This window comes from Jaculus jaculus, chromosome 1, assembly GCF_020740685.1.
Source record: "Jaculus jaculus isolate mJacJac1 chromosome 1, mJacJac1.mat.Y.cur, whole genome shotgun sequence".
NCBI classification, from domain to species: Eukaryota; Metazoa; Chordata; class Mammalia; order Rodentia; family Dipodidae; genus Jaculus; species Jaculus jaculus.
In genome coordinates, this window is record NC_059102.1 from 179,547,355 (window position 1) to 179,574,646 (window position 27,292).

At 46.8% G+C, this 27,292-nt stretch overlaps 1 protein-coding gene across 7 annotated transcripts in view; it reads left to right on the forward strand.

The window, feature by feature from the left end:
• The window catches only part of Ambra1 (autophagy and beclin 1 regulator 1), a 281,415-nt gene extending 254,123 nt beyond the window's left edge, over positions 1 to 27,292 (forward strand). For 6 of the 7 annotated variants that reach the window (XM_004657205.3, XM_004657206.2, XM_004657208.2 and 3 more), the window contains 4 exons: positions 2,736 to 2,875; positions 16,716 to 16,808; positions 18,004 to 18,197; positions 25,748 to 27,292. In XM_004657205.3, the coding sequence (XP_004657262.1) occupies positions 2,736 to 2,875; positions 16,716 to 16,808; positions 18,004 to 18,197; positions 25,748 to 26,244 (924 nt within the window). In that variant the 3' untranslated portion in view covers positions 26,245 to 27,292. The remainder of the gene's footprint in view (positions 1 to 2,735; positions 2,876 to 16,715; positions 16,809 to 18,003; positions 18,198 to 25,747) is intronic. The other variant, XM_045153306.1, reaches the window with a different exon arrangement.

Sequence of the window (27,292 nt, forward strand, 5' to 3'; positions counted from 1 at the left end):
ACCCTACCTTGAAAAATCCAAAATATATATATATATATGATATATATAATAACACCTTAAATTCATCCTATGAATATTGCTTTATGAATCACATTAACATTTATTTACTCTTGTTTTTCTTCCTTCCATCAGCTTTAGGAGCAAATAAAGGCAGATAGACTTCATTCTATTTTACAGATTTAAAATGGCGGGGGGTGGGGGGAGCCGGGTATGGTGTGCATGTCTTTAATCCCAGCACTTGGAAGGCAGAGGTAGGAGGATAGCTGTGAGTTCAAGGCCAGCCTGAGACTACATAGTGAATTTCAGTTCAGCCTAGACTACATAGGGCTAGAGTGAGACCCTGCTTCATAAAGCCTGAATAAATAAATAAATAATAAAAGTGGGGGTAGTTAAGGCACTTGACTACAAAGCCCAAGGATCCAGGTTTGATTCCTCAGTACCTATGTAAGCCACATATACAAGGTGATGCATGCATCTGGAATTCAGTTGCAATGGCTAGAGGCCTGGCGTGCCCATTCTCTCTCCTACCCCGCCTTTTTCTCTCAAGTAAATAAATATATTTTTTTTTGGTTTTTTTGAGGTAGGGTCTCAGTTTAGCCCAGGCTGACCTGGAATTTACTATGTAGTATCAGGGTAGGCTCAAACTCAGGGAGATCCTTCTACCTCTGCCTCCCAAGTGCTGGGATTAAAGTCATACACCACCATGCCTGGCCAAAATATTTTTTAAATTTTATTTTAAACTCTGGGGGATCCTAGAAGGGAAATAAATTTCAGTTTATAGATTTTTAACCTCTTGTCCTATTCATAAGACTTTTTGAGACCCCAGAGCATGTTCCTGGTAGCAGCAGTTACCATTTATAAGCTTGTACCAGCTCAGATATTTTGTGTCCCACATCTCTTGGTCTCCCTATTTGAATGTCATTGCTTTTTAAAGCGAAATCTAGACAAATTGTTATATGTAGCATTAGAGCTCAAATCTAAGTGAAATTCTCCACCTTCCATACTTCTACTGGCTTGCTAGAATCTCTACTGAAGGTGATTCTCCCCCCACACACACACTTTTTGGTTTTTCGAGTTACAGTCTCACTGTAGCCCAGGCTGACCTGGAATTCACTATGTAGTCTCAGGGTAGCCTTGAACTCACAGTGATCCTCCTACCTCTGCCTCCCATGTGCTGGGATTAAAGGCGTGCACTACCACGCCTGACTCTGATGATGATTCCTACACGATTTCCAGGTTAGTGGCCAAAGAGATCTTGTGGCTAGCTTTCCTCTCAGCTGAGACTTTGTTTTTTTAATTTTTATTAGCATTTTCCATGATTATAAAAAAATATCCCATGGTAATTCCCTCCCTCCCTCACCCCCCACACTTTCCCCTTTGACATTCCATTCTCCATCATATTACCTCCCCCTCTCAATCATTGTACTTACATATATATAATACCAACTTATTAAGTACCCTCCTCCCTTACTTTCTCTTCCCTTTATGTCTCCTTTTTAACTTACTGGCCTCTGCTACTAAGTATTTTCATTCTCACGCAGAAGCCCAGTCATCTGTAGCTAGGATCCACATATGAGGGAGAACATGTGGCGCTTGGCTTTCTGGGCCTGGGTTACCTCACTTAGTATAATCCTTTCCAGGTCCATCCATTTTTCTGCAAATTTCATAACTTCATTTTTCTTTACCGCTGAGTAGAACTCCATTGTATAAATATGCCACATCTTCATTATCCACTCATCAGTTGATGGACATCTAGGCTGGTTCCATTTCCCAGTTATTATAAATTGAGCAGCAATAAACATGTTTGAGCATGTACTTCTAAGGAAATGAGATGAGTCCTTTGGATATATTCAGCTGAGACTCTTGATGCTACTCTCAGGACACAATAGCTTGGGCACAGTAGCAAAGTACACTGAAAGGAGAATCTCTCCCTTTGAGAAATGGAGATTGGGGTTGGAGAGATGGCTCACTAGTTAATGTCATTTGCTTGCAAAGACTGTTGGCCAAGGTTTGAATCTCCAGTACCCATACACCAGATGCACTAAGTGACACATACATGTGGAGTTGGTTTGTAGCAGCAAAAGGCCCTGGTAGCCCACTTGCTCTTTGTCTCTTTTTCTTTCTTCATTAATAAATTAAAATTTTAAGAAAGAAAAAAAAATAAGTCTAATGGTGATTTATATAAGCTAGGAGGAAGTCTAGCTGTGTACCTGCATGTTCAAGATTCCCCTCTGCCCTGCACACTCATCTAAATACCTTTTAGGTTTCCTTAACAATAGCAGTTTTAACATTGCTTTTTAATTAGATAGAATTAAGAATGTTCTTTGTTGTTATCATCCCCTCCCACCTCCCCACCCAGTCACCTCCAATTCCCCATTGCTTGAGAGCTCTGAGGTTTCCATGGTAATAGAACTTCCAGTTCAGGTTGCTTCTCCCTGGTTGTTCTGGTCAGTCGGTGTATATAGGATCTAGATGATAATGTAGTGAGGAGTGCTAAGAGATTCTGAGAGTGCATGAAGTATGCCCTAGTATTTCCTGAAAGAGACCTGGCTGTCCTGAAAATGAGGGTCCCACTCTCTCTTGCTTCTCCAAGCTCTCAGACATAAATTGAGAGCCACCCCATTCCTACCCTAAAGTCTCCTACCTGTGGTTAATTTTTTACTCCCAGAATGTTGTTGTTTTTGGTAACAAATGTTTTCTCCTCCCATTCTCTTCCCTTTTTCTCTCCTACTTAGAGAGTTTTCAACGTCCTTTACCCCATGCCTGCTGACCAGCGGAGACATGTCAGTATCAACTCTGCCCGTTGGCTGCCTGAGCCAGGGCTTGGCCTGGCCTATGGCACCAACAAAGGAGACCTGGTGATCTGCCGACCAGAGTGAGTTGCTCAAGGGGGTGTGGGTAGACAGTGGAGACCTGAACTAAGCAGCACTCATCTGTGGACCTGGCCAACCAGCATGAGGCTTTTTATTAGATAGACCAAATCCTGCTCAAGAGCTAGTGGAGGTATACGTGCCTGTAATCCCAGCACTATCACGGAGGTGGCTGTAGGATTGAACTCCAGACAAAGCTAAATTACATAATGAGACCCTGTCTTGACCAAGCAATGGCGGGCAGGGAAAGCCTGCTGGGTGCTTAGGTTCCTTACAGGGCCTTCTTCCCTCAGGGTAGAGTTAGTTCTCCTTTCCAACTAATGCTCTCAAAAGATTGCTTTAGGGGACTGGGGAAATGGCTTAGTGGTTAAGGCATTTGCCTCTGAAGCCTAAGGATCCCAGTTTGATTCCCCAGGACCCATGTAAGCCAGATGCATGAGGAGGCGCATGTGTCTGGAGTTCCTTTGCAGTGGCTAGAGGCCCTGGTGTGCCCATTGTCTCTTTCTGCCTCTTCTTCTCTCTCTCAAATGAATAAAGAAATAAAATATTGTGTTTTTTTTTTTTTAAAAAAAAAAAAAGATTGCTTTAGTATCTGGATGTAGTGGGTCACCTCTGTAATCCCAGCTACTTGGAAGGACAGGAGGGTTGTGAGTTTGAGGACAGCCTAGGGCTACATGATGAGACTCTGTCTCAAAATAAAAAAGGTTATGAATGCTGATCAGTGGTAGAATGCTTGCCTAGCATATATAAGATCATAGATTCAGTCTCTAATACTGGGAATAAAAAGAGACTAAGATTGTGTTTTCTTAAATGTAAGTACTGTTTTATTTTCCTTTTCTTATTCTTTTGCTCTCTGGTTTTCTAGTGATAGTAAAGTCCCTTCAGGAAAGAGAGCAAAAGAGTAGATATTAAAGATTCCTTTTTAAACCTTTTTTGAAAAATTCAATAGGTGGTTCCGATTTTATGTAAATGCAGTAAGCATTAATGTAAAAAACAAAATTAGAGCCGGGCGTGGTGGTGCACACCTTTAATCCCATCACTCGGGAGGCAGAGGTAAGAGGATCGCCGTGAGTTCGAGGCTAGCCTGAGACTACAGAGTGAATTCCAGGTCAGCCTGGGCTAGAGTGAGACCCTACCTCAAAATAAATAAATAAAATTAGAAAGCCGAGTGTGGTGACACATGCTGTTAATCCTAGTGTTCAGGAGGTAGAGGTAGGATTGCCATGAGTTCAAGGCCACCCTGAGACTACATAGTGAATTCCAGGTCAGCTTGGACTAGTGCAAGACTCTATCTTAAAAAACCAAAAAAAGGGCTGGAGAGATGGCTTAGCGGTTAAGCGCTTGCCTGTGAAGCCTAAGGACCCCAGTTCGAGGCTCGGTTCCCCAGATCCCACGTTAGCCAGATGCACAAGGGGGCGCATGCGTCTGGAGTTCGTTTGCAGAAGCTGGAAGCCCTGGCGCACCCATTCTCTCTCTCTCCCTCTATCTGTCTTTCTCTCTGTGTCTGTTGCTCTCAAATAAATAAATAATTAATTAAAAAAAACAGAAAAAAAAGAAAAAAACAATAAAATATAAAATAAAATAAAGTTAGAAGTAGTCTGGTTAAAACCCTAATTTGGCAAGCTGCTGATCTCTTAACAACCTGTCTCTGTGTCTTTCCTATTTTCCTTTCTGCTTGAAGCACTAGCTCATAACAGTGAAAACAGATTGAAAACCTGAATTTAAAGCCACAGTGATTATTATCTGGCTTTGAAGTAAGTAACAGAAGGGCCAGGGAGGGCTGGAGAGATGGCTTAGCAGTTAAGGTGCTTGCCTGCAAAGCCAAGGAACCCAGTTTCATTTCCCCAGGACCCATGTAAGCCAGCTGTACAACATGGAACATAGATCTGGAATTTATTTGCAGCAGCTGGAAGCCCTGGTGTGCCCATTCTCTCTGTCTATCTGCCTCTTTCTTTCTCAAATAAATTAAAAAATAAAGAATCTTTTAAAATTAAAAAAAAAAATAGAAAGAGCTAGGGAGCCAAAGCAATTCTGTCCTGCCCTGATAACAAACATCCCCTTCCTCTGACTTTTTGGAGGCTAGAGCTTTATCTAGTCATTCATTCACTGATTCCCTGGGAATCAGCCTGGTTTATCATCAGTTTCTAGATCCAATGAGGAGGGGAGCAAGAAGTTCTGTGCCTCACTGCAGAATAAGATTACCGCATGAGGCTCTGCAGGGTTCCAGCTGACTAAATGCCACTCCAGGCCACCCTACTACTATCCTTCCCCTGGTGCAGTCTTCTCCTAGGATGTTCTGCCAATCATAGCACATGTTGTAATTTATTCCATGGGGTCTCTGGCCTTTGAGAGTGTGCAGGTTGCCCGCCTGCTTTCCTTCCTCCCTTCCTTCCTCCCTTCCTTCCTTCCTTCCTTCCTTCCTTCCTTCCTTCCTTCCTTCCTTCCTTCCTTCCTTCCTCCCTCCCTCCCTCCCTCCCTCCCTCCCTCCCTCCCTCCCTCCCTCCCTCCCTCCCTCCCTCCCTTCCTTTCTTTTAATTTTATTTCCTAGAGACAGGGTCTCAGGTATTCCAGGCTGGCCTCAATTTACTACGTAGCCTTGAATGGCTAATCCTCCTGCCTCCACTTCCTGAGTGCTGAGATTACAGGTATGCCTCAACATGCTTTATTTATGCCATGCTAAGGATCAAAAACAGAGCTTCAGATATGCTAAGCAAGCATTTACCAATTGAGCTACATCCTTTAATCTCCCACATTGCCTTTAGATAGGGGCCTTGGTAGTTTTTCTGAATATGTATTTGAATCAGTCCTTGTTGTCTGGTATTTGACTGAGTTAGATCAGTGACATCACGGAAAGAGAAGCACAGCTCCTGCATTCCATCATGAATTTTGGAAGCCCCTCCCAAAGAAAGGCTGCTATTTTAGCCTGGCCCCATCAGACCTTGTTCTGCCAGCCACTTGCTCTTCATATTCTGTGTCCAGAGAGCATGTTGCAGTACTTTCTTGTCTTTTCAGAGCATAGTCTTTTTCATGACTGCAACTTTTGGCCTGGTTGCTGTCCCTTCATGTCTGCCTTTCTCCTGGACTGTCCATCGTCAGGAGCAATGCAGACTTTCAAATATTTCTTTTTCCAAAGCTGCATGAGGCTAATTATCTTCTCTCTTCTTCTCCTTGGAAGTTCCTAAAAGGAATCCAGTAGACATCTTTTCCAAAATTGGTACAAATTCTGGACTGTAATTTCACTTATATTAGCACATGAGTTATAGGCCTCTCTTTCTATTTCTCAGAGGCCTCGTTTCTTTCACAGTCTTATTTGTGGCACCCACCACTCACCTCTCTTCTAGGCAGAGTACCAGCATCCTCCATTCCAAAGTGATCTGTCTTCCCAAAGACAGACTCTTAACCCAATTTGTTGTGCCCCCCCCCTTAGATGCCATGTCTGAAACCCTAGCCCACATACTTGGTATGAGTCACAGATTCCTCAGCCAAACATGAAGCTGGCTTTGGCCTCTTATTTTCTTTTTTCTCCCCATATGTCGTCTTCAGTATCAGTCTCAGTAGGCCTAAGCCATCCTGGGCTGTCTGTGTAGTCTTTTTTGTTTGTTTTAATTTATTTTTTAAATTTTATTTATTTATTTGAGAGTGACAGAGAGAGAGAGAATGGGCACGCCAGGGCCTCCAGCCACTGCAGACGAACTCCAGACGCATGCACCCCCTTGTGCATCTGGCTAACGTGGGTCCTGGGGAATCAAGCCTTGAACCGGGATCCTAAGGCTTCACAGGCAAGTGCTTAACTGCTTAGCCATCTCTCCAGCCCTTTTTTAAAAAAATTTTATTTATTTGAGAGTGACAGAGAGAGAGAGGAAGACAGAGTTAATTAATTTTATTTAGTTATTTATTTGAGAAGCAGAGAGAGAGAGAGAATGGGCTCACCAGGGTCTCCAGCCACTGCAAACGAATTCCAGACATGTGCGCCCCCTTGTGCATCTGGCTAACATGGGTCCTGGGGAATTGAGCCTCGAATCGGGGTCCTTAAGCTTCACAGGCAAGCGCTTAACCACTAAGCCATCTCTCCAGCCCTGTTTGTTTTTTGAGGTAGGGTCTCACTCTAGCCCAGACTCACCTGGAATTCACGATGTAGTCTCAGAGTAGCCTCAAACTCATGGTGATCCTCCTACCTCTGCTTCCTGAGTACTGGGATTAAAGGTGTGCACCACCATGCCCTGGTCTAGTGGTACTCTTAACCACTAGGAGCTCAAGCCTCTTCTCCGAGTAAGATGGCATTAGCACTACATCCACGGAACAGTACCGTCGCAGACCAAGTGATAGTGGACTAAGAGGAATTAATTTAGATCTTTTTTGTTGTTGTTGTTTTTGGTGTCACTATTTCTCTGAGCCTTAGCCTTAAGGCCGGAAATTTATGGTCCCAAAGAAATTTGAAATGGATGTAACCTTGTTCTAAGTTATTTGAAAGTTTTCCTGATTTTTATTTGTTTGTCATTATTGTTTTATTGTTTTTTTTAATGCTTTATTTACAAGGTGAAAGACCAAGAGGAGGGATAGAAAGAGGGAGACGGAGAGGGAGAAAGAAAATGATTATGCCAGAGAGGGAGAGAAAGAAAATGAGTATGCCAGGTCCTCCTGTTTCTGCCTCCCAAGTGCTGGATTAAAGGCATGTACCACCATGCCTGGCCTCAGTCACTTTCATGTCTCAGTCACCATATCTATCATTTTGCTTTAGGCAAAGTTAAGGAAATTAATGCTCATCCAATCCTCTCCATTTATCAATCTAGATCTCTTTCCTATAGGTAGCACTTAATATTTTTCTGTCAGAAACCTCTTTAAAACACTGTGTGGTTGTATATGCCTGTAATTCAGCACTTAGGAGGCTGAAGCAGGGGGATTGTCTTGAATTTGAAGCTATTCTGTCCTACACAGAAAGACCTTGTCACAAAAATCCAGAAAGCAAGCCAGTCTTGATGACACACACCTTTAATCCCAGCACTTGAGAAGCAGAGGTAGGAAGATCTCTGAGTTCAAGGCCAGTCTGGGACTACAGAGTGAATTTCAAGTCAGCTTGGGCTAGAGTGAGACCCTAACAAACAAACAGAGAGTAAAATAAAACCCTTTAAAATTCTTATGAAAGCAATCTATTGTCTTCTGCAGAAACAGACACACCATAGGAACACATGCATGATTAACTCCTTAAAACTCAAGTAAAGGCCCAACTCTAGGTTCTGTGTAGGTGGATCAGGTGGTTGGCACAGTGGAAAATGGGAGGATAAGGGAGAGCATTGATGATAGGCCTCCAGCTGAGAATAAAAACAAGTTGGAGCTCAGAATGTCTATCTGCCTCTTAGACAGTTGCCTAAGGTTTGCTGCCTGTCCCTGGGTGACGCAGCTCCCTGACACACCCATTCCCAAGGGCACAGAATCCAGCCTACCAGCTGGGCCAAGATTGCAGCCCTCCCCTGAAACAGGTGGTTGTCTGCCTTTGTCCAGGCGCCACCAGCTGCCCTGTGTTTTGTGCTGTCAATGCTGTTCTTGATTCTCTTTCATTGTCTTTGTCTCAGCACTCTTGCCAAGCACAAAGAGTGGGAATGAGCTTCTTGGATATCTCTTGTTGGCTATAAAGACTCACTTGACAGTAGACAAAGGCTTTAGAGAACACTCCATCTTACCCTAGGGTAGAACTCTTAGGACAAGTGAGAAGACGAACAACTGTCCCTTGAATCCTTATACCAAGCTGTCACATCACACTGACTGATAGCCCAGTCATCCCCCCTTCCTAGCAGTGAGGCTCCTGTCTCCTAGCTTTGCTTCCTCACCCACACTCCTCCCAAACTGTTGCCTTGCCTCAGGCTGACCATGAGCCCAGCCACCCACACCCCAATTGATCTCTGCAATGGGTGTGAAGGACCAGATTGATATGAGGGAGTGCTTGCTCACTTCTAGTTTAATGGGTCCACCTTGTAAATGAAGGTCATAGAGGCATAACTGGAAGACCACTGCATCTCAGAGTCCTTTCAGAAGGCAAAATGGAGAGACTCTTGGCAGAAGAGTAAGCTGAGTATGTGGCATCTGGCACCTGATAAATAAAGGCCTAGCTCTTCCCTGCAGAGGAAACTATCAGTGTGAACAGTGATTATTGTTAAATGGCATTGCCTGAGGAGGGCGAAGGCACATGTCTGAATGAAAAGGGGAGCCAGAGAGCCAGGAGTGGTGGCACATGCCTTTAATCCCAGCACTTGGGAGGCAGAGGTAGGTAGATCACTGTGAATTTGAGGCCATCCAGATACTACATAGTGAATTCCAGGTCAGCCTGGACTAGAGCGAGACCCTACCCTGAAAAACCGAAAAAGAAGAGAAAAGGGGAGCCAGGACTGTCAAGAAGATGGCATCCCTCAGACTAGCCAGGAGAGCGAGGTGCCAGCCCTCTCCCTCACCACAGAGATAGTGCAAGTAAATGCTAGTCTTTCTGGAAACAATTCTTTCCACAGAGACAGCTCTGAGACCAACAGATGAAGGAGAATTTTCTTAAAGGGAATAGTCCAGATGGATATGGTGACACACACCTATAATCTCAACACTCAGGAGGTAGAGGTAGGAGGATCAGGAATTCAAGATTATCCTCAGCTGCATGGACCCTGTCTGAAGATGAACAAAACAGTCAAGTAAAATAGTACCCAGAATTTACAAAGTTCAGAGGCACAGGTTTGTGTGGGGAGAGCATTGGGACCACCAAGGAAGCCAGGTTGGCCTTTCCATGTACTAAAGGAGCCCATGATGGTCCAGAAGAGAGGGGATACTTGAGCCAGACCCACAAGTGCATCCTACAGATGTTGCTGAAGGAAGCCAGGTGCTAAGTGGAAGCTCATTTGAAAAGCTGCCTTTTGTTGCCCTTCTAATCTTCATCTCTTGTGTGTTTGTCTAGTTCCTGGGAAGAACCTAGAACACATAGTGATTCATTCGTCCTTACCAAGACCCAAGAAGGAAAGAGATGGTTGGGATCATTCTTTAGCTTAAAGATAGAAATCAGTGACATGTAAATAACTTTCAGGCTGGAGAGATGGCTTAACAGTTAAAACACTTTCCTGTGAAGCCTAAAGACCCTGGCTTGATTCTCCAGGTAGCACATAAGACAGATGCACATGGTGGCGCATGTGTCTAGAGTTCGTTTGCAATGGCTAGAGGCCCTGGCACACCTATTTTCTCTCTCTCTCTCTCTCTCTCCCCCCTGTCTCTAATAAATAAATAAATAATAATAAAATAAGTTTAGTCGCCAGAGAAGGTGGCTTTAACTTTGTTCCTTAGAATAGTGCCCAGAATTGAAATCAACTTGAAGGACCTGCTGTTACCAAACTTCCAGTCACGGATGTAGAACAAATCAGGGTTAGAGTTAGACCTGCTTATAAGCAGTCAAAGCCCAGAACTCACTTTGTAACAACATAGGTGTTGGAGTCAGGTTCGCATTGCTGGCAGAAATCACCTGACCAAGAGCAGCTTGTGGAAAGAAAAAAAAAGGTTTATTTTGACTTAAAAACTCAAGGGGAAGCTCCATGATGGCAGGGGGAAACGTTGTTGCAATCAGGTTCACATTGCTGGTAGAAATCACCCAACCAGGAGCAGCTTGTGGGAAAAGAGGTTTATTTTGGCTTAAAGGCTCGAGGGGAAGCTCCATGATGGCAGGGACAATGATGGCATGAGCAGAGGGTGGACATCACCCCCTGGCCAACAGAAACAAGAGAGTGTGCATGGGGAAACTGGCTGTAATACCCATAAGCCTGCCCCCAACAATACACTCCTTCTAGGAAGCGTTAATTCCCAAATCTCCATCAGCTGGGAACCTAGCATTCAGAAGATCTAAGTTTATGGGGGACACCTGAATCAAACCACCACATTCTACCCCTGGCCCCCATAAACTGATATCCATACATTATATAAAATACAATGCATTCAGTCCAACTTTAAAAGTCCCCATAGTTTTTATCAACCCCAATGATGTTCAAACATCCCCATAGTCCAAGATCTTTTAACTGAGCCATAATAACCAAAAAATTCCCTTCCAAAACCCATAATGGCACAGAATAAATACACTGCAAAAGATGGCACTGGGCATAGCAAAGAAATATTAAACCAATACAAGATTTAAAACAATCAGGGCAAACATCAAACTGTAACTCCAAGTCCAACAACTCTAGCCAGTGACAAATCTCCCAAGTCTCCAATAATTCTAACTAGCAACAATTCTCTGGCATCCAATGCCATCCATCCAGCTAGGCTACTCACAGTCCTAGAAAACTTCATCTGTCCTGCAGCTCTCCTTGGCAGCCATCTCATGGTCCCGGCATCTCCACTGGGTCTCCACTGCAATCCACGGTTCATGCTCATGGCCCCATGAGGTCTCCATGCAGGCATTCAGCAAACCTGCCTCACACTGCCCTTGGCCATTTCCAAAACACAAGATCATATTGCAAACTCAATGACCCTCTTTCCAGCACTTCTTATGCTCCATAATACCAGGTAGGATACCAATTTGTTAATCCAGGGGGGAATAAAGCAGACTTTGAAGAACAAGACCCTCCTTGAGCACTCAGGCCCCTTCAAAAGAGTCTACATTCTTCATATTGCCCCAGTGCAAAGGTTGTATTTGCCCAGTCTCAAAGGTTGTAATCTCTCAGTTGCAGCTGAATGGGCAACAGTTCACCCAAAGATTTTTCTTTCTGTGCCATATCCCTCTGCTCACACCAGTTCATTTCTACGCAAAGCAACCCTGCACAACTTTTAGGACATGGACATAACAGTAAGCCTCCCACACAAACTGCAAGCCCAGTCCAAGCAAAGCTCTTTCTCACCCTTGTAAGCCAGACCTCACAGTCCATAGTTCTTACTGCATTCAGGCCTTTCAACTCTGATCAGAATAGCTGTACTTACAGCATTGCAAGGCAACTCTTAGGTCAAGGTTTCAAATCCTTCCACATTCCTCTTGAAAATCAGCTCCAAAAGGCCAAAGCCACACAAGTCAGGCATCTAGCAGCAATCCCACTCCTTGCTACCACTTTACTGTTGTAGTCAGGTTCGCATTGCTGGTAGAAAATCACCCAACCAAGAGCAGCTTATGACAAAAAGAGGTTTATTTTGGCTTACAGCCTCAATGGGAAGCTCCACAATGGCAGGGACAATGATGGCATGAGCAGAGTGTGGACATCACCTCCGGCCCACATAAGTGGACAACGGAAACAAGAGTGTGCCAAACACTGGCATGGGGAAGCTGGCTATAACACCCATAAGCCTGGCCCCAACAATATATTCCCTCCAGGAAGCATTAATTCCCAAATCTCCATCAGCTGGGAGCCTAGCATTCAGAACACCTAAGTTTATGGGGGACATCTGAATCAAACCATCACAGATGGCATGAGCAGAGGGTGGACATCACCTCCTCATCAACATCAGGTAGACAACAGCAGCAGGAAGCTGGCTATAATACCCATAAGCTCACCCCCAACAATACTCTGTCTCCAGGAGGCTTTAATTCCAAATTGCCATTAGCTGGGGACCTACCATTCAGAACACCTAAATTTATGGGGAACACCTGCATCAAACCACCATGCTACACTAGGCCCAAACTCTAGATCTTCCTCCCTCAGCCTCCCAAGAACTAGCACTGGAGGCATGTGCCACTATACATAGCTTAGACCCCTGCTTTGTTTGGCACTTCTTCAGTAAGCCCAGTCCCCAGCTCTCAGCTAATGGTGTATGCTGCCTGAATGAAATGTATGAAGAGCCTTTGGCCATGAGCATCATGTTGACAGTCCTGGTAAAAACCCTAGGGCTTCCTTTCTGCAATAGGAAGAAGGTTCCTGATCCTGCCATCAATAGTTTGTTGTTGATTTAGTGTGAACAGTTTGTTGTCACTAACCAGCCCTGGGTAGCAGGAATAACAGAGGAGGGATTTGGCAGGGCCCACATGGTATTGCAACCTGTCAATAAATTTTGACAAGTTTGTAAATCAGAGGCTTCTTGGCAGCTGGCTTAACATAGTGCCAAATGCAACCAGGATTTGCTCACCGAAAAGTGCAGTGATGACTGTTTCTGGAGGGCCCAGCAGTTGACTTCTGGTCATTGCCTCTTCTAATGCAAGGTAGCCTTCACTGACCCTTGTGTCCAGTGGTTTCTGGACTCCACAAAAACATCTGTTTGGTGGACAGAGACGAGTTTTTAAAGGGCAACCTAAAGATCACAGGGAGTCTGTAGTCCACAGTTTGGCCCTGTGGCAGAAGCTGAGAGGGAGTAGGACAAAGCAGGAAAAGAAGCCAGTATCCCCTCATTCAGCCTCTACCCAGAATGATGGGTCCCTGTACAACTATATCTGGGGCCTCCCAGCCCTGCCACATGGCTGTTGCCCAGGGCAGCCCAAGCTCCTACCGATGTCCTCTCATCGTGCCTTATTGGCCCTGTGCTAACTTACCCCAGGGGTTAGGAAAGAAACCCCTCATAGTACTGCAACCTATCTTCTTCTGGATGACCCTTATAATACCCTGATATTCATTGTTGCTCCCCAAGGATGTTGTATTGTTAAAGGAGGGCAACCCAGACCACTGGTTAAAAGCTGACTTGCTGGAATTTGTCATAATCTGCTCAGGCTACCTAACAAAGCTCACAGACTACTAGCTTAGACAGTAGACATTTATTTCCTGATAGTTCTTAAAGACAAAGATCAAGGTGTCATCAGAGGTAGTTTTCTAGAGAGAGTCTTCTCCCCCATCTTTTTTTTTATAGTATATTACTGGGGTAGGGGATATGAATATGGGCACACCTGGGCCTCTAGCCACTGCCCAAGCAAACTCTAGACGCATGTGCCTCAATGTGCCATCTGGCTTATCTGTGTTCTGGGGAATTTAAATCTGGTTCCTTAAACTTTGCAGGCAAGTGCCTTTAACCACTAAGCCATCTCTCCAGCCCCATTTCTTTTTCTTTTTCATCTCTCCCATTTTTTAAAAGAGCATGGCTCTATCAGGTTAAGGCCCACCCTGATGGCCTCAGTTAACCATCTTTGCCTTCTAACAACCCTGTCTCCAGATACATTTATACTGGTGGCTAGGGCTGCAACATAGGAATTTGGAAGAGCACACTTCTGGTGAAGCTCTTCAAAAATGTGGCATTTCCAGCCAGGTGTGGTGATGCACACCTTTAATCCCAGCATTTGGAAGGCAGAAGTAAGAGGATTGCCATGAGTTCGAGGCCACCCTAAGACTACATAATGAGTTCCAGGTCAGCCTGGGCTAGAATGAGACCCTACCTAAAAAAAAAAAAAGAATGTGGCATCTTGTTAAGGAACAAAGTGAAAGTTATGGTTATCTTTTAGGATCTGTACATGGGTATCAGATATGTAATTGGTGAGCTTAAAAAACTCTTCCTGCTTCCTATTCCCACACTTCACAGCTACCACCCTACTCTTAATCATGCTGACTGATGTAAGGCAAAACCTCATCAGTGAGGGATCTTGATTTCACTTCATTTTACTATTTTGTTTGTGTGTAGTATATGTGAGTGTACGCATGTGGGCGCATACAGTCATATACACTACACACAAACACAGTCTTGTGTCTGGTGTCTTCCTCAACTTCTCTTCAGTATCTTTCCTAAGACAGGGTCTCTCACTTGAACCCAGAGCTCACCAATTCAGCTAGTCTAGCCAGCCACCTTGCCTCAAGGATCCCTTTCTCTACCTCCCTAGCACTGGGATTATATATGTGGGCCTCCATACCACACCAGGCATTACATAGGAGCTAAGGATCCAGACTCTGGTCCTCATGCTTGCATCACAAGAATATATTTTGTTTATTTATTTATGACAGAGAATGGGCACACTAGAGGGCCACTAGCCACTGCAAATGAACTCCAGATGCATATGCCCACCATATGCATCTGGCTTACATGGGACCTGGAGAATCGAACCTGGGTCCTTTGGCCTTACAGGCAAACACCTTAACTGCTAAGCCATCTCTTCAGCCCTAAATATTATTTATTTGAGAGAGAGAGAGAATGGGCATGCCAGGGCCTCTATGAACTCCAGGCAAATGTGCCACCATGTGCATCTGGCTTTACATGGGTACTTGGGGAATCGAACTCTGGTCTTTAGGCTTCACAGGCAAGTACCTTAGCCACTGAGCTACCCCAAACTCCATTTTGGTTTTTTGAAACACAGTTACATGTAGTCAGTCTGTCCTTGAACTCCTTTATCCTACTGTCTTACTGTCTCCACTTCCCAAGTTCCAGGATTATAGGTGTTTGCCACCACACACGGCTGGGAAAGGATCTTTAAAAATAAGGCAGTCTGGCATGGTGTGGTGGCACACACCTTTAATCCCAGCACTTGGGAGGCAGAGGCAGGAGGATCATTGAGAGTTCAAGGCCACCCTGAGGCCACGTAGTGAAGTCCAGGTTAGTCTGAGCTAGAATGAGACCCTACCTCAAACAACAACAACAACAAAAGGGCAGGCTGCTGAGATGGCTTAGTTGTTAAGGAACTTACTGGGAAAGCCAAAGGACCTAGGTTTGATTTCCCCAGGACTCACAGAAGCCAGATGCCCAAGGTGGCACAGGCTTCTGGAGTTCATTTGCAGTGGCTGGAGGCCCTAGCATGCCCATTTTCTCCCTGCTCCCCCTATATCTGCCTCTTTCTCTTTAATTTAAAATAAAATAATTTTTAGGGCTGGAGAGATAGCTTAGTAGTTAAGCTCTTGCCTGTGAAGCCTAAGGACCCCGGTTTGAGGCTCAATTCCCCAGGACCCACATTAGCCAGATGCACAAGGGGGCACACACATATGGGGTTTGTTTGCAGTGGCTGGAGGCCCTGGTGCGTCCATATTCTCTCTCTCTCTTTCTCTCTCTCTCTCTCTCTCTCTCTCTGCCTCTTTCTCTCTATGCCTGTCACTCTCAAATAAATACAAATAAACAAAAAAATTAAAAATAAAATAATTTTTATAGTAAGGCAGTCTTGTGCTTGCACTGCTGGAGATGGACTGTAGGGTCTTGGGCATTTTAGGCAAGCACTCTTACGACCACTATATGCTCAGCATCAGTTCTGTATTTGGGGATTCTGTTGGCAGGGACTGCTATCTGAGATGTCAAGTCAGTGTATAAAAATTAGTGGCCTTGGCCACTGCTTCTCTATGGCATAGGGAGAAATTGCCCAATATCCCAGTAGAGAGAGAAGTTGGAAGCCTAAGAAATCAGCAGATAGAATTATCTAAAGGGTCTGCCTGAAGTCTGAACACCTTTCACACTTTCTGTCTCACAACCTGTTCCAGAAAAGACAATGGCGTGGACTATTCCACCTCCAGCCAGATAAGACTATTGAGGTGATTCTGTTCTTCCTAATGAACCCCTGGAAGTAGAAAAGGCTTGGGGATGTGAGCCTGTTTCTGAATACTTAGAAGCATTTTGGCAGCTATCCATGGCACGTGTCTCTCCAGTGATCCTTGCTTCAGCCTCTCATTTGCTGTCAGCTCCTTTCTCCATTTCTGAAGAACACTCCGAACCTGCTGCCTATGTCTGGCATTGCTATTTTTTAGCTGTCTCTTGGCCCCACAGAGAAGCTGACTGGGCTTTGCCTATGGACAGGAAGGGCTATAGCACCATTGCAAGGATTTGGGACATTTGAGAGGTCAGATGTTCCAACACTGAGCACCCTCATGAGGTCCTGGTCTCAGACTTGTCCAGGAGAGAGGGACAGGATGGGCTTACTAGGCCACACCACTCCAAAGCCCAGTACTTTGTCAGTTCTTAACTATCTCTCTAACATCTCCCATCTTATGTTCTCTACCCTTCCCAACTGATTTTTAGGGCCTTAAACTCTGGGGTTGAGTACTACTGGGACCAGCTTAACGAAACAGTCTTCACTGTCCACTCCAACAGCAGGAGCAGCGAGCGGCCTGGGTAAGCTGAAGTCAGAGGGCAGTGGCTAGCTGGAAGTTTGGCCTTCCTCTTGCATTTGATGGCCCTGGCTCTTTCCTTAACCAGAGCAGCTCCCAATTGATCTGCTTAGTCAAAACAAGGGACTTGGGAGATTGTCTAATGGTTAAAGATGCTTGTCTATGAGCCTGACGACCAGATTTCTAGCACCCATGTAAAGCTGTGCAGTGGTGTACTCTGTAATCCCAGTGCACCTATGGCAGTGGGTGGTGGAATCAGGAGAATCCCAAACTCATGGACCAGCTGGTCTTGCATTTGCAGTGGCAAATACCAATACCTCTAGGTTGTCCACTAACCTCCACATGTGTGGTGTGGCAAGAGCAATCACACACACACCCAAAACCATTGCTCTTATGGTCTTGTTTTCAAACAGCCCTGGCCCACATCTTGGCAAACCTGGGGTGAGAAGACTGGGCATTGAAGAAAAATGCTGTCCCATTTTTCTCTGTGGCCCATGGAGTAGGATGGCCTCTAATGTGATGGCTACAGAGACCAAACCTCTCCAGAAGCTATTGAGAGAGCAGGGGCTTGGTACTGATCTTTCTTTTCACTTCATTAATGAAAACTGAGACATCAAAACAAAGTGCTGAGTCAGTGGTTCACCCAAGGCAGTCTCTACTTTCTGTTGCAGATTCCAGGGCACAGCTAGAGGAACATTTCTAGAAGTATCTAGAAATGAGTGTTGGTGACAGTCTCATAGACTGGGAAGGGCTGGGTATGGTGGCGTACTCCTTTAATCCCAGCACTCAGGAGGCAGAGGTAGGAGGATCACTATGAGTTCAAAGCCAGCCTGAGACTACATAGTGAATTCCAGGTTAGTCTAGGCTAGAGTGAGATCCTACCTCAAAAAAAAAAAAAAAAAAAAAAAAAAGTTTGAGGAGTTCCTTTGCCTCCTTTTCCAGCAGTCTTAAAGATCTGTGAGAAATACCTAATACCCAAAGGTCATTAATCTTGGGCCTGGACCTTGCTTGTGGGCAGCTGAGCTCCTAACCTGAAATGCTCTGTTTTCAGCAGGCCCTGGGAGGATCATAGCTGCCATCAGGAGGCGGCTGGACAGGGTTCTCAAGCCTGCAGGACTGCTGTTGGCTTGGAACCCCAGAGCCCTGAGAAGGTTGCTCTCCCAAATCCCATTTGACTTCAGTCTGCCTTTCTCTCTTAGAACCAGCAGAGCTACATGGAGGACAGACAGAGACATGGGCTTGATGAACGCAATTGGGCTGCAGCCTCGGAACCCCACCACCTCTGTGACATCTCAGGGCACGCAGACTCTGGCCCTTCAACTGCAGAATGCTGAAACACAGACTGAGAGGGAGGAAGAGGAGACAGGGACAGCAGCATCTGGTCCTGGTGAAGGTAGGAGCCCTGCATTGCTAGAGGAGGGCGTGTGATTGGGAGCAGGTAGCTAGGAATACCATCAGCCCTCTCTTGGAAGAGATAGCCTGAGGCTCCCAGGCCATCTGCCTAGACAGGTAGGGCACATGCTTGCCACTCAGGACAGAAGGGGCCATGATCCTGACTAGGTAATGGCCACTTGGTGGCAGTAGAAGCCTCCTGAGGCAAAATAGGAACATCATTTTTCAGTCTCTAGTCCACTCCACTGCTCTGGCAACTTTACTCCCCTGCTTTCAAGGAAGTACCCTGACCTCCCTCTTGTGAAACCAGAAGGACTCAGGTTGGCTTATCAAAGAGTGTGCACACAAAGCAAAACTCGATTTCAAGCACTCCTTCCAGAGCCCAGCAGTGTGTCCAGGCTTCTGGCTGCCAGGGCCAGCCATGGTGGCTTGTCTCCTCTTAGCCTGTGTGGCAGATTGAGGTCCTGCATTCTCTTGTTGCACCCGTGGTCTGCTGCTGTTTTCAGCTGCAGCCAGGCACACAACCAGCCTTTTCTCCCACCTATTTCAGGTAAGGTTCTGCCAGCCTCAGCCCTGTCCTGGCTCTCTGCTGGCCTCACACTTATAATAACCAATTAGCACTTCCCAGCAGTAGGACTCTAGCCACTTTGAGCCCATCAGTAGTTGTGTTAAACAGGCTGTTCTCACTTTCCTTACCTCCTGCCCCCAGCCCCCTTGCTGCTTTAGCTCCAAATAAGGCAGCATCCAAACAGACTTTTTCTAGCCCTGGTTGTGCTATTTGCTTGAGAGACCATGGGAGGAGAAGCCTTGATGTGCCTCAGGTAGAGTAACAAAATTGCCTATGTTGCCCCTGGGAAGTGGCTTTCTCTACTTCAGTCTTCCACAGAGCACTGTCCCTCACCTTGCTATGAACTGAAAATTTTCAGTCAAATTCCTTTTTGGTCTGCAGCACAGCCCATCTCCTATATCTGAGGCACATGGTAGCTAGCCTCTGGGAGGCCCTGATGAAGCTGGCAGCATGGAGGTTACTCACAAGGGAAGGATTCCAAGAGAGCTTCCGTCCTTCCCCTTGAAGCTCACCGTTTAGCAAGGGCTTCAGAACCCTAAGCAGCTGATAACTTCAATATGGTGAGGATCCTGAGAGGATTATGAGCCAGGCCTCACCCATGGGATCAGGGAAGGCTTAGGAAGGATCTGGTCCTGAGCTGAGTCCTCGAGCTGAATAGGAGTTAGGCAGAGTAGGCTGGGAAGGGCATTCTAGCACATGCATGGCATCCAAGTTCCAAAACATGGCATGTACATGGAGGGCCACAAGCAGGTGTGTGCTCATGGCCTGTCTGCAACATGTTGAGAACTGAGGCTGCCTGAGTGGGGAGGTGATGGAAGGAGGCCTCTGTCTAAAAGAGGGAATGGGAGGCTCTGCAAGCAGGACTTGCTGCTGAGAAGCATTTCCCATGCGGTCTCACCACCCATAGAATTTTGTCATGCTGTTTCTGGCCTGAAGTTAATTATAAGTTCCTTCTTCCTGTTTGAAGTATGGAGGCTGAGGGTGGGTAGGAGAGGAACTGTCTTTCCCAGTCTTGAGAGGCTATAGCCTCATTTCTTACCCTGCCTCCTTTAAAGTGGAGCAAGTGATAGTAGAGGCTCTGGTCAGCATGCCCAACAGGCAGCTGCAGTAGGAACCTTGGCAGAGTAGGTGAGTACTGCTTGTTGTTTCTGTCCATGGTTCTGTAAACTTCCCTGAGAGGTCTGGACTCCAAGCTCTTTGATGGATAGTAGTCCCTTTCAGATGCTGCTATCTGAAGGGAGAGACATAGGGGTTGGTAGGGACGAAGAGGATGAGGATTGAGTGTCTCTGGGGCCAGGAGTCTTGTGTCAAATGCTTATCCCATGGCTTTGATGCCAGATTCCTCGCAAGGAAGACCAGATATCAGTGTACTCCTTGGGCCTGCTAGCCCCTGCCATGGCCTTTCACACCAGTTCTTGCCTCTTCTCCTTGTGTTGGCTAAGTTGGCAGCCGTGTCTGCAGGAACATGCATAGGAAAGTCCTGGTTGAGGAACTTAGCCCTCCTGTGCTTGGCTGTACACATACTCCACAGGGACCTGGATTGTTAGTGTAGAGACCAGCTCCACTTGTAGTAATCACTACCCCTTCCTTAGTACTCGCCCAACAACACCAAGGAGTTACCAGGCCACTTCTCGTTTTCTTTTTCTCTAAACACTTGTTTATGGAAAAAAAAAATTCTATAAACAATCTAGACCCTGGGTCTCTAACCACTCCAAATGAACTCCAGATGCATGCTCCACCTTGTGCATCTGGCCTATGTGGCTTCTGGGGAGTTGAACCTGGGTCCTTAGACTTTTCAGGCAAGCGCCTTAACTACTAAGCCAGTGAAAGAAGGCCCTGGTTCAATCCTCACCCATTCTTCCCCTCCTCCCCCTGCCAACTCAAAAAAAAAAAAAGACTGAAATCCATTCAGCTTTCCAGGATTTTTCAGGAAGAGCTTTCTACATGGGGCTTGACTCTGCAGTTAGTTGCCCTACTCTGCTGGGCAGAGGCAGCTCAGAAAGGAGGGAAACCTTGCCTGACCAGAATCATTGCTGCTCTCAATATGAGTACAGTAGGCACCTGGCATTCATTTGGCATTCAGGGAGTGTGTGGAATGAATGAATGTAGAGGGAGGCTTTGCCCTTGAGCTTGGCTCTCCACACTATTGGGAAAGCTCCATGGCTCTGCCTCTCAGGCTTGGACCTCTTTCTTTTATGGTTTAGATGGCACTTAGACCAGCAGCCACAGTTGGGGCCAAGGCCAAGGAAGAGCACGTGTGAAAACTGAGGAGCTGGAATAAATACTTTTGCTATAGTGAAAGAGATAGCAGAGTTATTAACTGTCGGGCTCCCCTGGCAGGTAGTACTGAGGAAGGACCAGGCCCGCTGGTTCCTCCCAAGGGGTTGAGGAGGAGGGTGGGTGTCGACAGCCAGGAACACACTGAGCCGGGAGTCTTGTCAAAGCAGGAACTCGCTTTATTGTAACAGGCAGGTGCTTATATAGCATTGAGAATGAGGGTGGGGATTTCAGGACAGAGTGAGGTGTGAGGGCCAATAGCATTCGGCTACTTTTAAGATGATTGGTTCTAAGCGTGTGCACGAGAACTCTAACTTCCTACGCAAAAGTAGCAGGCCAGAGACAGGTCGCCAAACTTTAGCTAGGCTCAGGAAGTTCCACCAGACCTCACATCCGGGCCTCTCAAGGCCCAACAATTACCATCTGTGGTCACCACTGTGCCTGGATCAATTTCCCTTGGGCCTCTGGTTGTGTTTTTTTTTTTTTTTTTTAGTTTGAGGTATGGTCTCACTCTAGCCAAAGCTGACCTGCTGCTCACTCTGTCATCCCAGGTTGGTCTTGAACTTATAGCATTCCTCCTACCTCTGCCTTAAGAGTTCTGGGATCAAAGGTGTGTGTCATCACACCCAGCTCAGGCTTCAGTATTTTATTGTCTTGGAAAATATGCCAGCTGCCTCCAGAGGCCCTTAGCCTCAGATTAGCATTCCAAAAGAGAAGCACAGCTCCAGGACCTGTACTGAAGCTGTCCACACCCAACCCCAGGAGTCAATCACACACACAGTCTGAGTCTCCTACCCATTATTTCTCAGCATGTATTGTGCATTTGTTATTGTATTAGGCATTATGGCTCCAAAGGTTTTAGAAAGGGAATCACATTCAGAAATAAAGTCATTATTCTCGTCCCTCAAAGAGCAAGACCAAAAGAGTAGACATATAAATGTTTCTTCTAAAGCAGGAAGTGACCTGTTTTCAAGGTCACATTGAATCTAGAGCCCCTGTATGCAGCAGGAAGCTCATTTTCTTTCATCCATACATGTATTTGACAAAAGCATACTGTATGCGTGCATTTGTCACACACTGTACCCAAAGATAACCAGAGCTTAAAGGCTCAAGACCTTCAGCAAGCTATAGCCAAGAAGAGAAATGCTGCAGCCATCAGCGACCTCTCCAGGGAGAGGTATGGAGCAGTGCAGGGCTCTGAGAGCTCCTGCCTCTTCCAGTTGGGTTAAAGAGACGGCATTTGCACTGGCGTTTGAACCTGGATCAACTTGAGATCGAAGGGATAGGCGAGAGAAGGGCAGACAGTTTGTATAGTACTCCCTGACATGCACAGGCAGGGAGTGGGGCTGGGTCAGCTTTATAAAGACTGTTGGGTGGGGGGAGAGCTGGAGAGATGGCTTAGCAATTAAGGTGTTTACCCGTGAAGCCTAAAGACCCAGGTTCCATTCCCCAGAACCCACATAAGCCAGATGCACAAGGTGACAAATGTGTCTGGAGTTCATTCCCAGCAGCTGAAGGCCTTGGCATGCTCTCTTTCTCGCTCTCTGTCTCCCCCCTCTTTGTATCTGCCTCTTTCTCTCAAATAAATAATTATTTTTTTAAATTTTTTGTTTATTTTTATTTATTTGAAAGCTACGGACAGAGAGAGAGAAAGAGGCAGATAGATAGAGAGACAGAATGGGCATGCCAGGGCCTCTGGCCACTGCAAACAAACTACAGCCGCGTGCGCTCCCTTGTGCATATGGCTAGTGTGGGTCCTGGACAATCGAACCTTGAACCGGGGTCCTTAGGCTTCACAGGCAAGCACTTAACTGCCAAGCCATCTCTCCAGCTCAATAATTATTTTTTTAAAAGCCACAGGGCATGGTGGTACATGCCTTTAATCCCAGTACTTGGGAGGCAGAGATAGGAGGATCGCCCAAGGGTTCAAGGTCACCCTGAGACTACATAGTGAATTCCAGGTCCGTTTGAGTTAGAGTGAGCCTCTACCTGGAAAAAACCAACAAGAAAAACAAAAAAGACTTTAAGTACATGCAGATGGGAAGACCTTGGGTGTGGTCAGGAAAGTGATGAGGGCTTGGTTAGAGGGCCTTCAGCTATTAAAAGGACTTTGAAGATTCTCGGGGCTGCTGGGCTGTGAGCATGTTATAAACTTAATCCCGGAAACAACCACATGAAGAGCTGGGAGTTTAGATGGCAAAGACCCAGCATGATGGGCTCAAGCCAGGCTTCTATACCTCCCAGATGGGCAAAAGAGGGCCTCAGAGTTCTTGGAAAACAGCAGGGGTTACCAGGGACACAGGTAAGTCTCCTAGGGCAACTCACAGTTTAGATGTGGGCACCAGGGTCCTTTCCTCTTGCTCTGCCCCACTCTTTGATGCCTTGGCCTCTGGGACAGGTTTAGAGCCCTTCCGGATTTCTTTCTTCTGCCTGAGCATCTGGAGCTGAGCTTCTTTGGCAGGAAGTGGGTGAGGGCAGCTACTTTTGGAGTACAGGGTAGAGTTTCCTGGGGTGCATAAGTAAAGCTAGCTGACCATAAGCTAAAACCCAGGAGGAAGCCCCATTGCTTAGTGCTGAGGAAAACAGATGATGATGTGCAAGAAGAACCGTGGGCATGGGGCTGCCAGCCGCCAAGAGAAGGGAGAGAGAGCTGAGAGAGCCTTAGACACAACTAAGCTGTGAAATCTGAGTTTGATGAGGCAAGCAGAGAAAAGGCCACTGGCAAAAAACATTTAGTGCCAGGTGTGGTGCCAGCGGTGCACATCTTTAATCCCAGCACTCTGTGGAAGCCAAAGTAGGAGGATCACTGAATTTGAAGCCAGCCTGAGACTATATAGTGAATTCCAGGTCAGCCTGGGCTAGATCGAGACCCTACCTCGAAAAACCAAAAAAAAAAAGAAAGAAACAGAAAACAGCAGTTGGGGCTGGGGAGATGACTCAGTAGGTTAACATACCCACAAACATGAGTACATGAGTTTGGATCCACAGATTCCACATGAAAAACTGATGGACAAAGTAGCAAATATCTGTAATCCTAGCCCTCCTATGGCCATATGGGAGGCAAAGACAAGAGAATTCTGGATGCATGTGGACCAGCTAGCCTGGTATTCATTCACAGCAGTGAACAAGAGACCTGAAGAGATGGCTTAATGGGTAAGGTACTTGCCTGGGACGTCTAAGCCAGATGCACAAGGTGGCACGTACATCTGGAGTTTGTTTGCAGTGGCTAGAGGCCATGGCATGTCCGTCTGTCCTTCATCCTTCCTTTTTTTTTTTTCTTTTGGCTTTTTGAGGTAGGGTTTCACTCTAGCCTAGGCTGACCTGGAATTCACTATGGAGTCTCAGGGTGGTCTTATACTCATGGCAATCCTCCTACCTCAGCCTCCCAAGTGCTGGGATTAAAGGCGTGCACCACCACGCCTGGCTACGTCCATTCTTTCTTTCTCTGTCTCTCTTACCTCTCAAATAAAATATTTAGAAAGAAAGAAAGGAGGGGGAAAAAAGAAAGAAAGAAAGGGAGGGAAGGAAGGAAGGAATGAATGAATCCTGCCTCTAACAAGGTGGAAGGTGAGGACTAGCACTCAGGGTTGCTTGCTCACCTCCATATGCATACCATGGCACACACACATGCATGCACACACAGAGTTTCTTTTAGTAATCTGAAAAATCCCAAACTGGCCAGTAGATCACTCAGTGAAATAAATCAGTAGTTCACTGCAGCTGTTCCTGTCAGCTTAGTGGATGCTAGGAAGACTCCGGGTGGACCTCTTGCCACAACCCTGAGTGTGAGTGCCTAGTGTATGTGCAATCTCATTTTGGGAAAACAGTTACTAGGGAATAACTTGTGAAGCCTGGAGGGCAAAGGGAGAAGAGAAGGTGAGACAGTACTTCTACAGAACAGTTAGGCCCAGGTCCTTCCTAGGCTTCAACATGAACAGCAAAGCTTAAGGCAGACTATGTTGCAATAAAGCAGCCAAGCAGACTGTTTGCCTTAGGCCACACCCTGCAGGGTACATGTTCGCCCCAGTCCCAGCCCAGGTAAGTAAACCCCACACAGGGAGAGAGTGGACAAAACAAGCTGTCGCCCTCCCCCTTTCCCACCCTTCTTTCAGAGTACCTTGTCTCTGAGGCTGAAAGAATTAAATCTCCTGGGGGGAGGGGGGTTGTACACTTTTAATCCCAGCACTCAGGACACACAGGTAGGAGGATCTCTGTGAGTTCCAGGTCAGTCTGGGCTAGAATGAGACCCTGACTCGTATGCCTCCCCCCTCCCACACACCCCAAAAACGAATTAAACCTAAGTACTTGCCTTGGGTCCAGCTCTGCCTTATAACAACTGGATAGCCTTCATACTATATTAGACCCCAGTTTCCCCACCAATAAAGCAGAAGCAAGAACAATGACTTGAACCGGACACAGTGGCATACACCTTTAATCCCAGCACTTGGGAGGCAGAGGTAGGAGGATCGCTGTGAGTTCAAGGCCACCCTGAAACTACATAGTGAATTCCAGGATAGCCTGGGCTAGAGTGAGACCCTACCTCAAAAAACAAAAAACAAAAAAAAAAAAGGCTTTCATAATGGGCCACTCACTGCCTTTTCACCCAGGATCCCCCCCCACCCCACCCCAAGGACTAGTGGCACCTCCTACCTGACTCATATTCAGATCAGCAGCTAATCCCCTCTTTCCTCTTTTGTACCTTCTAGGCGAGGGTTCCGAGTATGGTGCCAGCGGGGAAGATGCCCTCAGCCGGATCCAGAGGCTGATGGCTGAGGGCGGCATGACTGCAGTGGTGCAGCGAGAGCAGAGCACCACCATGGCCTCCATGGGTGGCTTTGGCAACAACATTATCGTCAGCCACCGCATTCACCGCAGCTCCCAGACAGGCACAGAGTCCGGTGCCGCTCGCACCTCCTCGCCCCAGCCCTCCACCTCCCGGGGACTCCTCTCAGAACCTGGACAACTGGCAGAGCAAGGCCTAAGCTCCCGGACAGTTTCCTGGGACCAACCTGGTACTTCTGGGTGGGAGCCACCCCAACCAGCCCCACCCTCTTCCTCCCCTCTTCCCATTCCTGTCCCAATTCCCATCACTGAGGGACCAACCCTGCACTGCGACATGACCAATAGCAGTCACCTTTCTGAGGGTGGTGGCAGCAGCAGAGGGGAAACTGCAGGCCCTAGTGGGGAGCCACGGAACCGGTAGAGATGAAGATGTACACTGGCGCCTCCCCTCGAGCCACTGAGCAAAAGCTGGATCTCACACCTGCCTGGGAACTGTACACATGGAAGAGCTGCTGGCTGCATCAGGGAGCAGGAGGAGCAAGAGAGCAGGGCATGGAATCAGTGGGCAAGGTGGTCCAAGGGGCAAGGCATACCTGGGGGTACTAGAGCCTTCCAGGATCTGAAGTCCAAGAGGGCTACACTGCTGGGCCTGGTGTGAATAAAGGAGCAAGTGGGTGTCTTTGCCATGAACCCCCCTTTCTCCTAGGATCACGGGCTCAGGGGACACAGCCCTGGACAGGATCCCCAGAAGCATGAACAGTCTTCCAGATTTAGGCCACACCATCCTGGACAGAGCAGTGGGACAGTCCACCCTGCCCACTTACTGAGTGGGCAGAGTTGCCAGGAGTCTAGGAACAGAGGAGCAGCCCGGCCCACTGGAACCACCTCCATCTCCAAGACTTCCAGAACTCTAGCCTCTCTCCATTGTCTTAGCCCGCAGAGACACAGGGGTTGGGCCTAGCTCCCAGAGGACTTCCTACATTTACAAGTGAGGACACCTCTGGGGTGTCTGCTTGCCTGACACAGGATAGGGTCAATGCACAGTGGGCTGGTACTCAGGAGTGGGGGTTGTAGGCTGGCCCACCCCCAGCTTATTCACCAAGTTCCTCCCTCTTTCCCTCCCTCCAGAGTGCTGAAGGGCGGGTGCCTTCAGAGCAGCACCTGCGAGTGTCAGTATTACCTGAGCCTAAGCCCAAGTCAGCCCACAGCTGGTGGGGAGGGGATTCTGGGTCAGAGTGTGAGGTCTCAGTCTGTGATTTGAGGTGTTGCATGTGGATCCCTGAACTGTACGTGTAGTTTATAGTGGAGAAATCAAGGCTCTGATCATTTTGTTTTTAGTATGAAAATGTGATTTCTGTTCTGTTTGTCACTCATCATAGAATTATTGTGGTGGGAGGAGAGGGGATAGTCTACTGCTAATGAGGGAGACACCAAAGATCTACATCATTAAAATGATGATATGCCCCTCA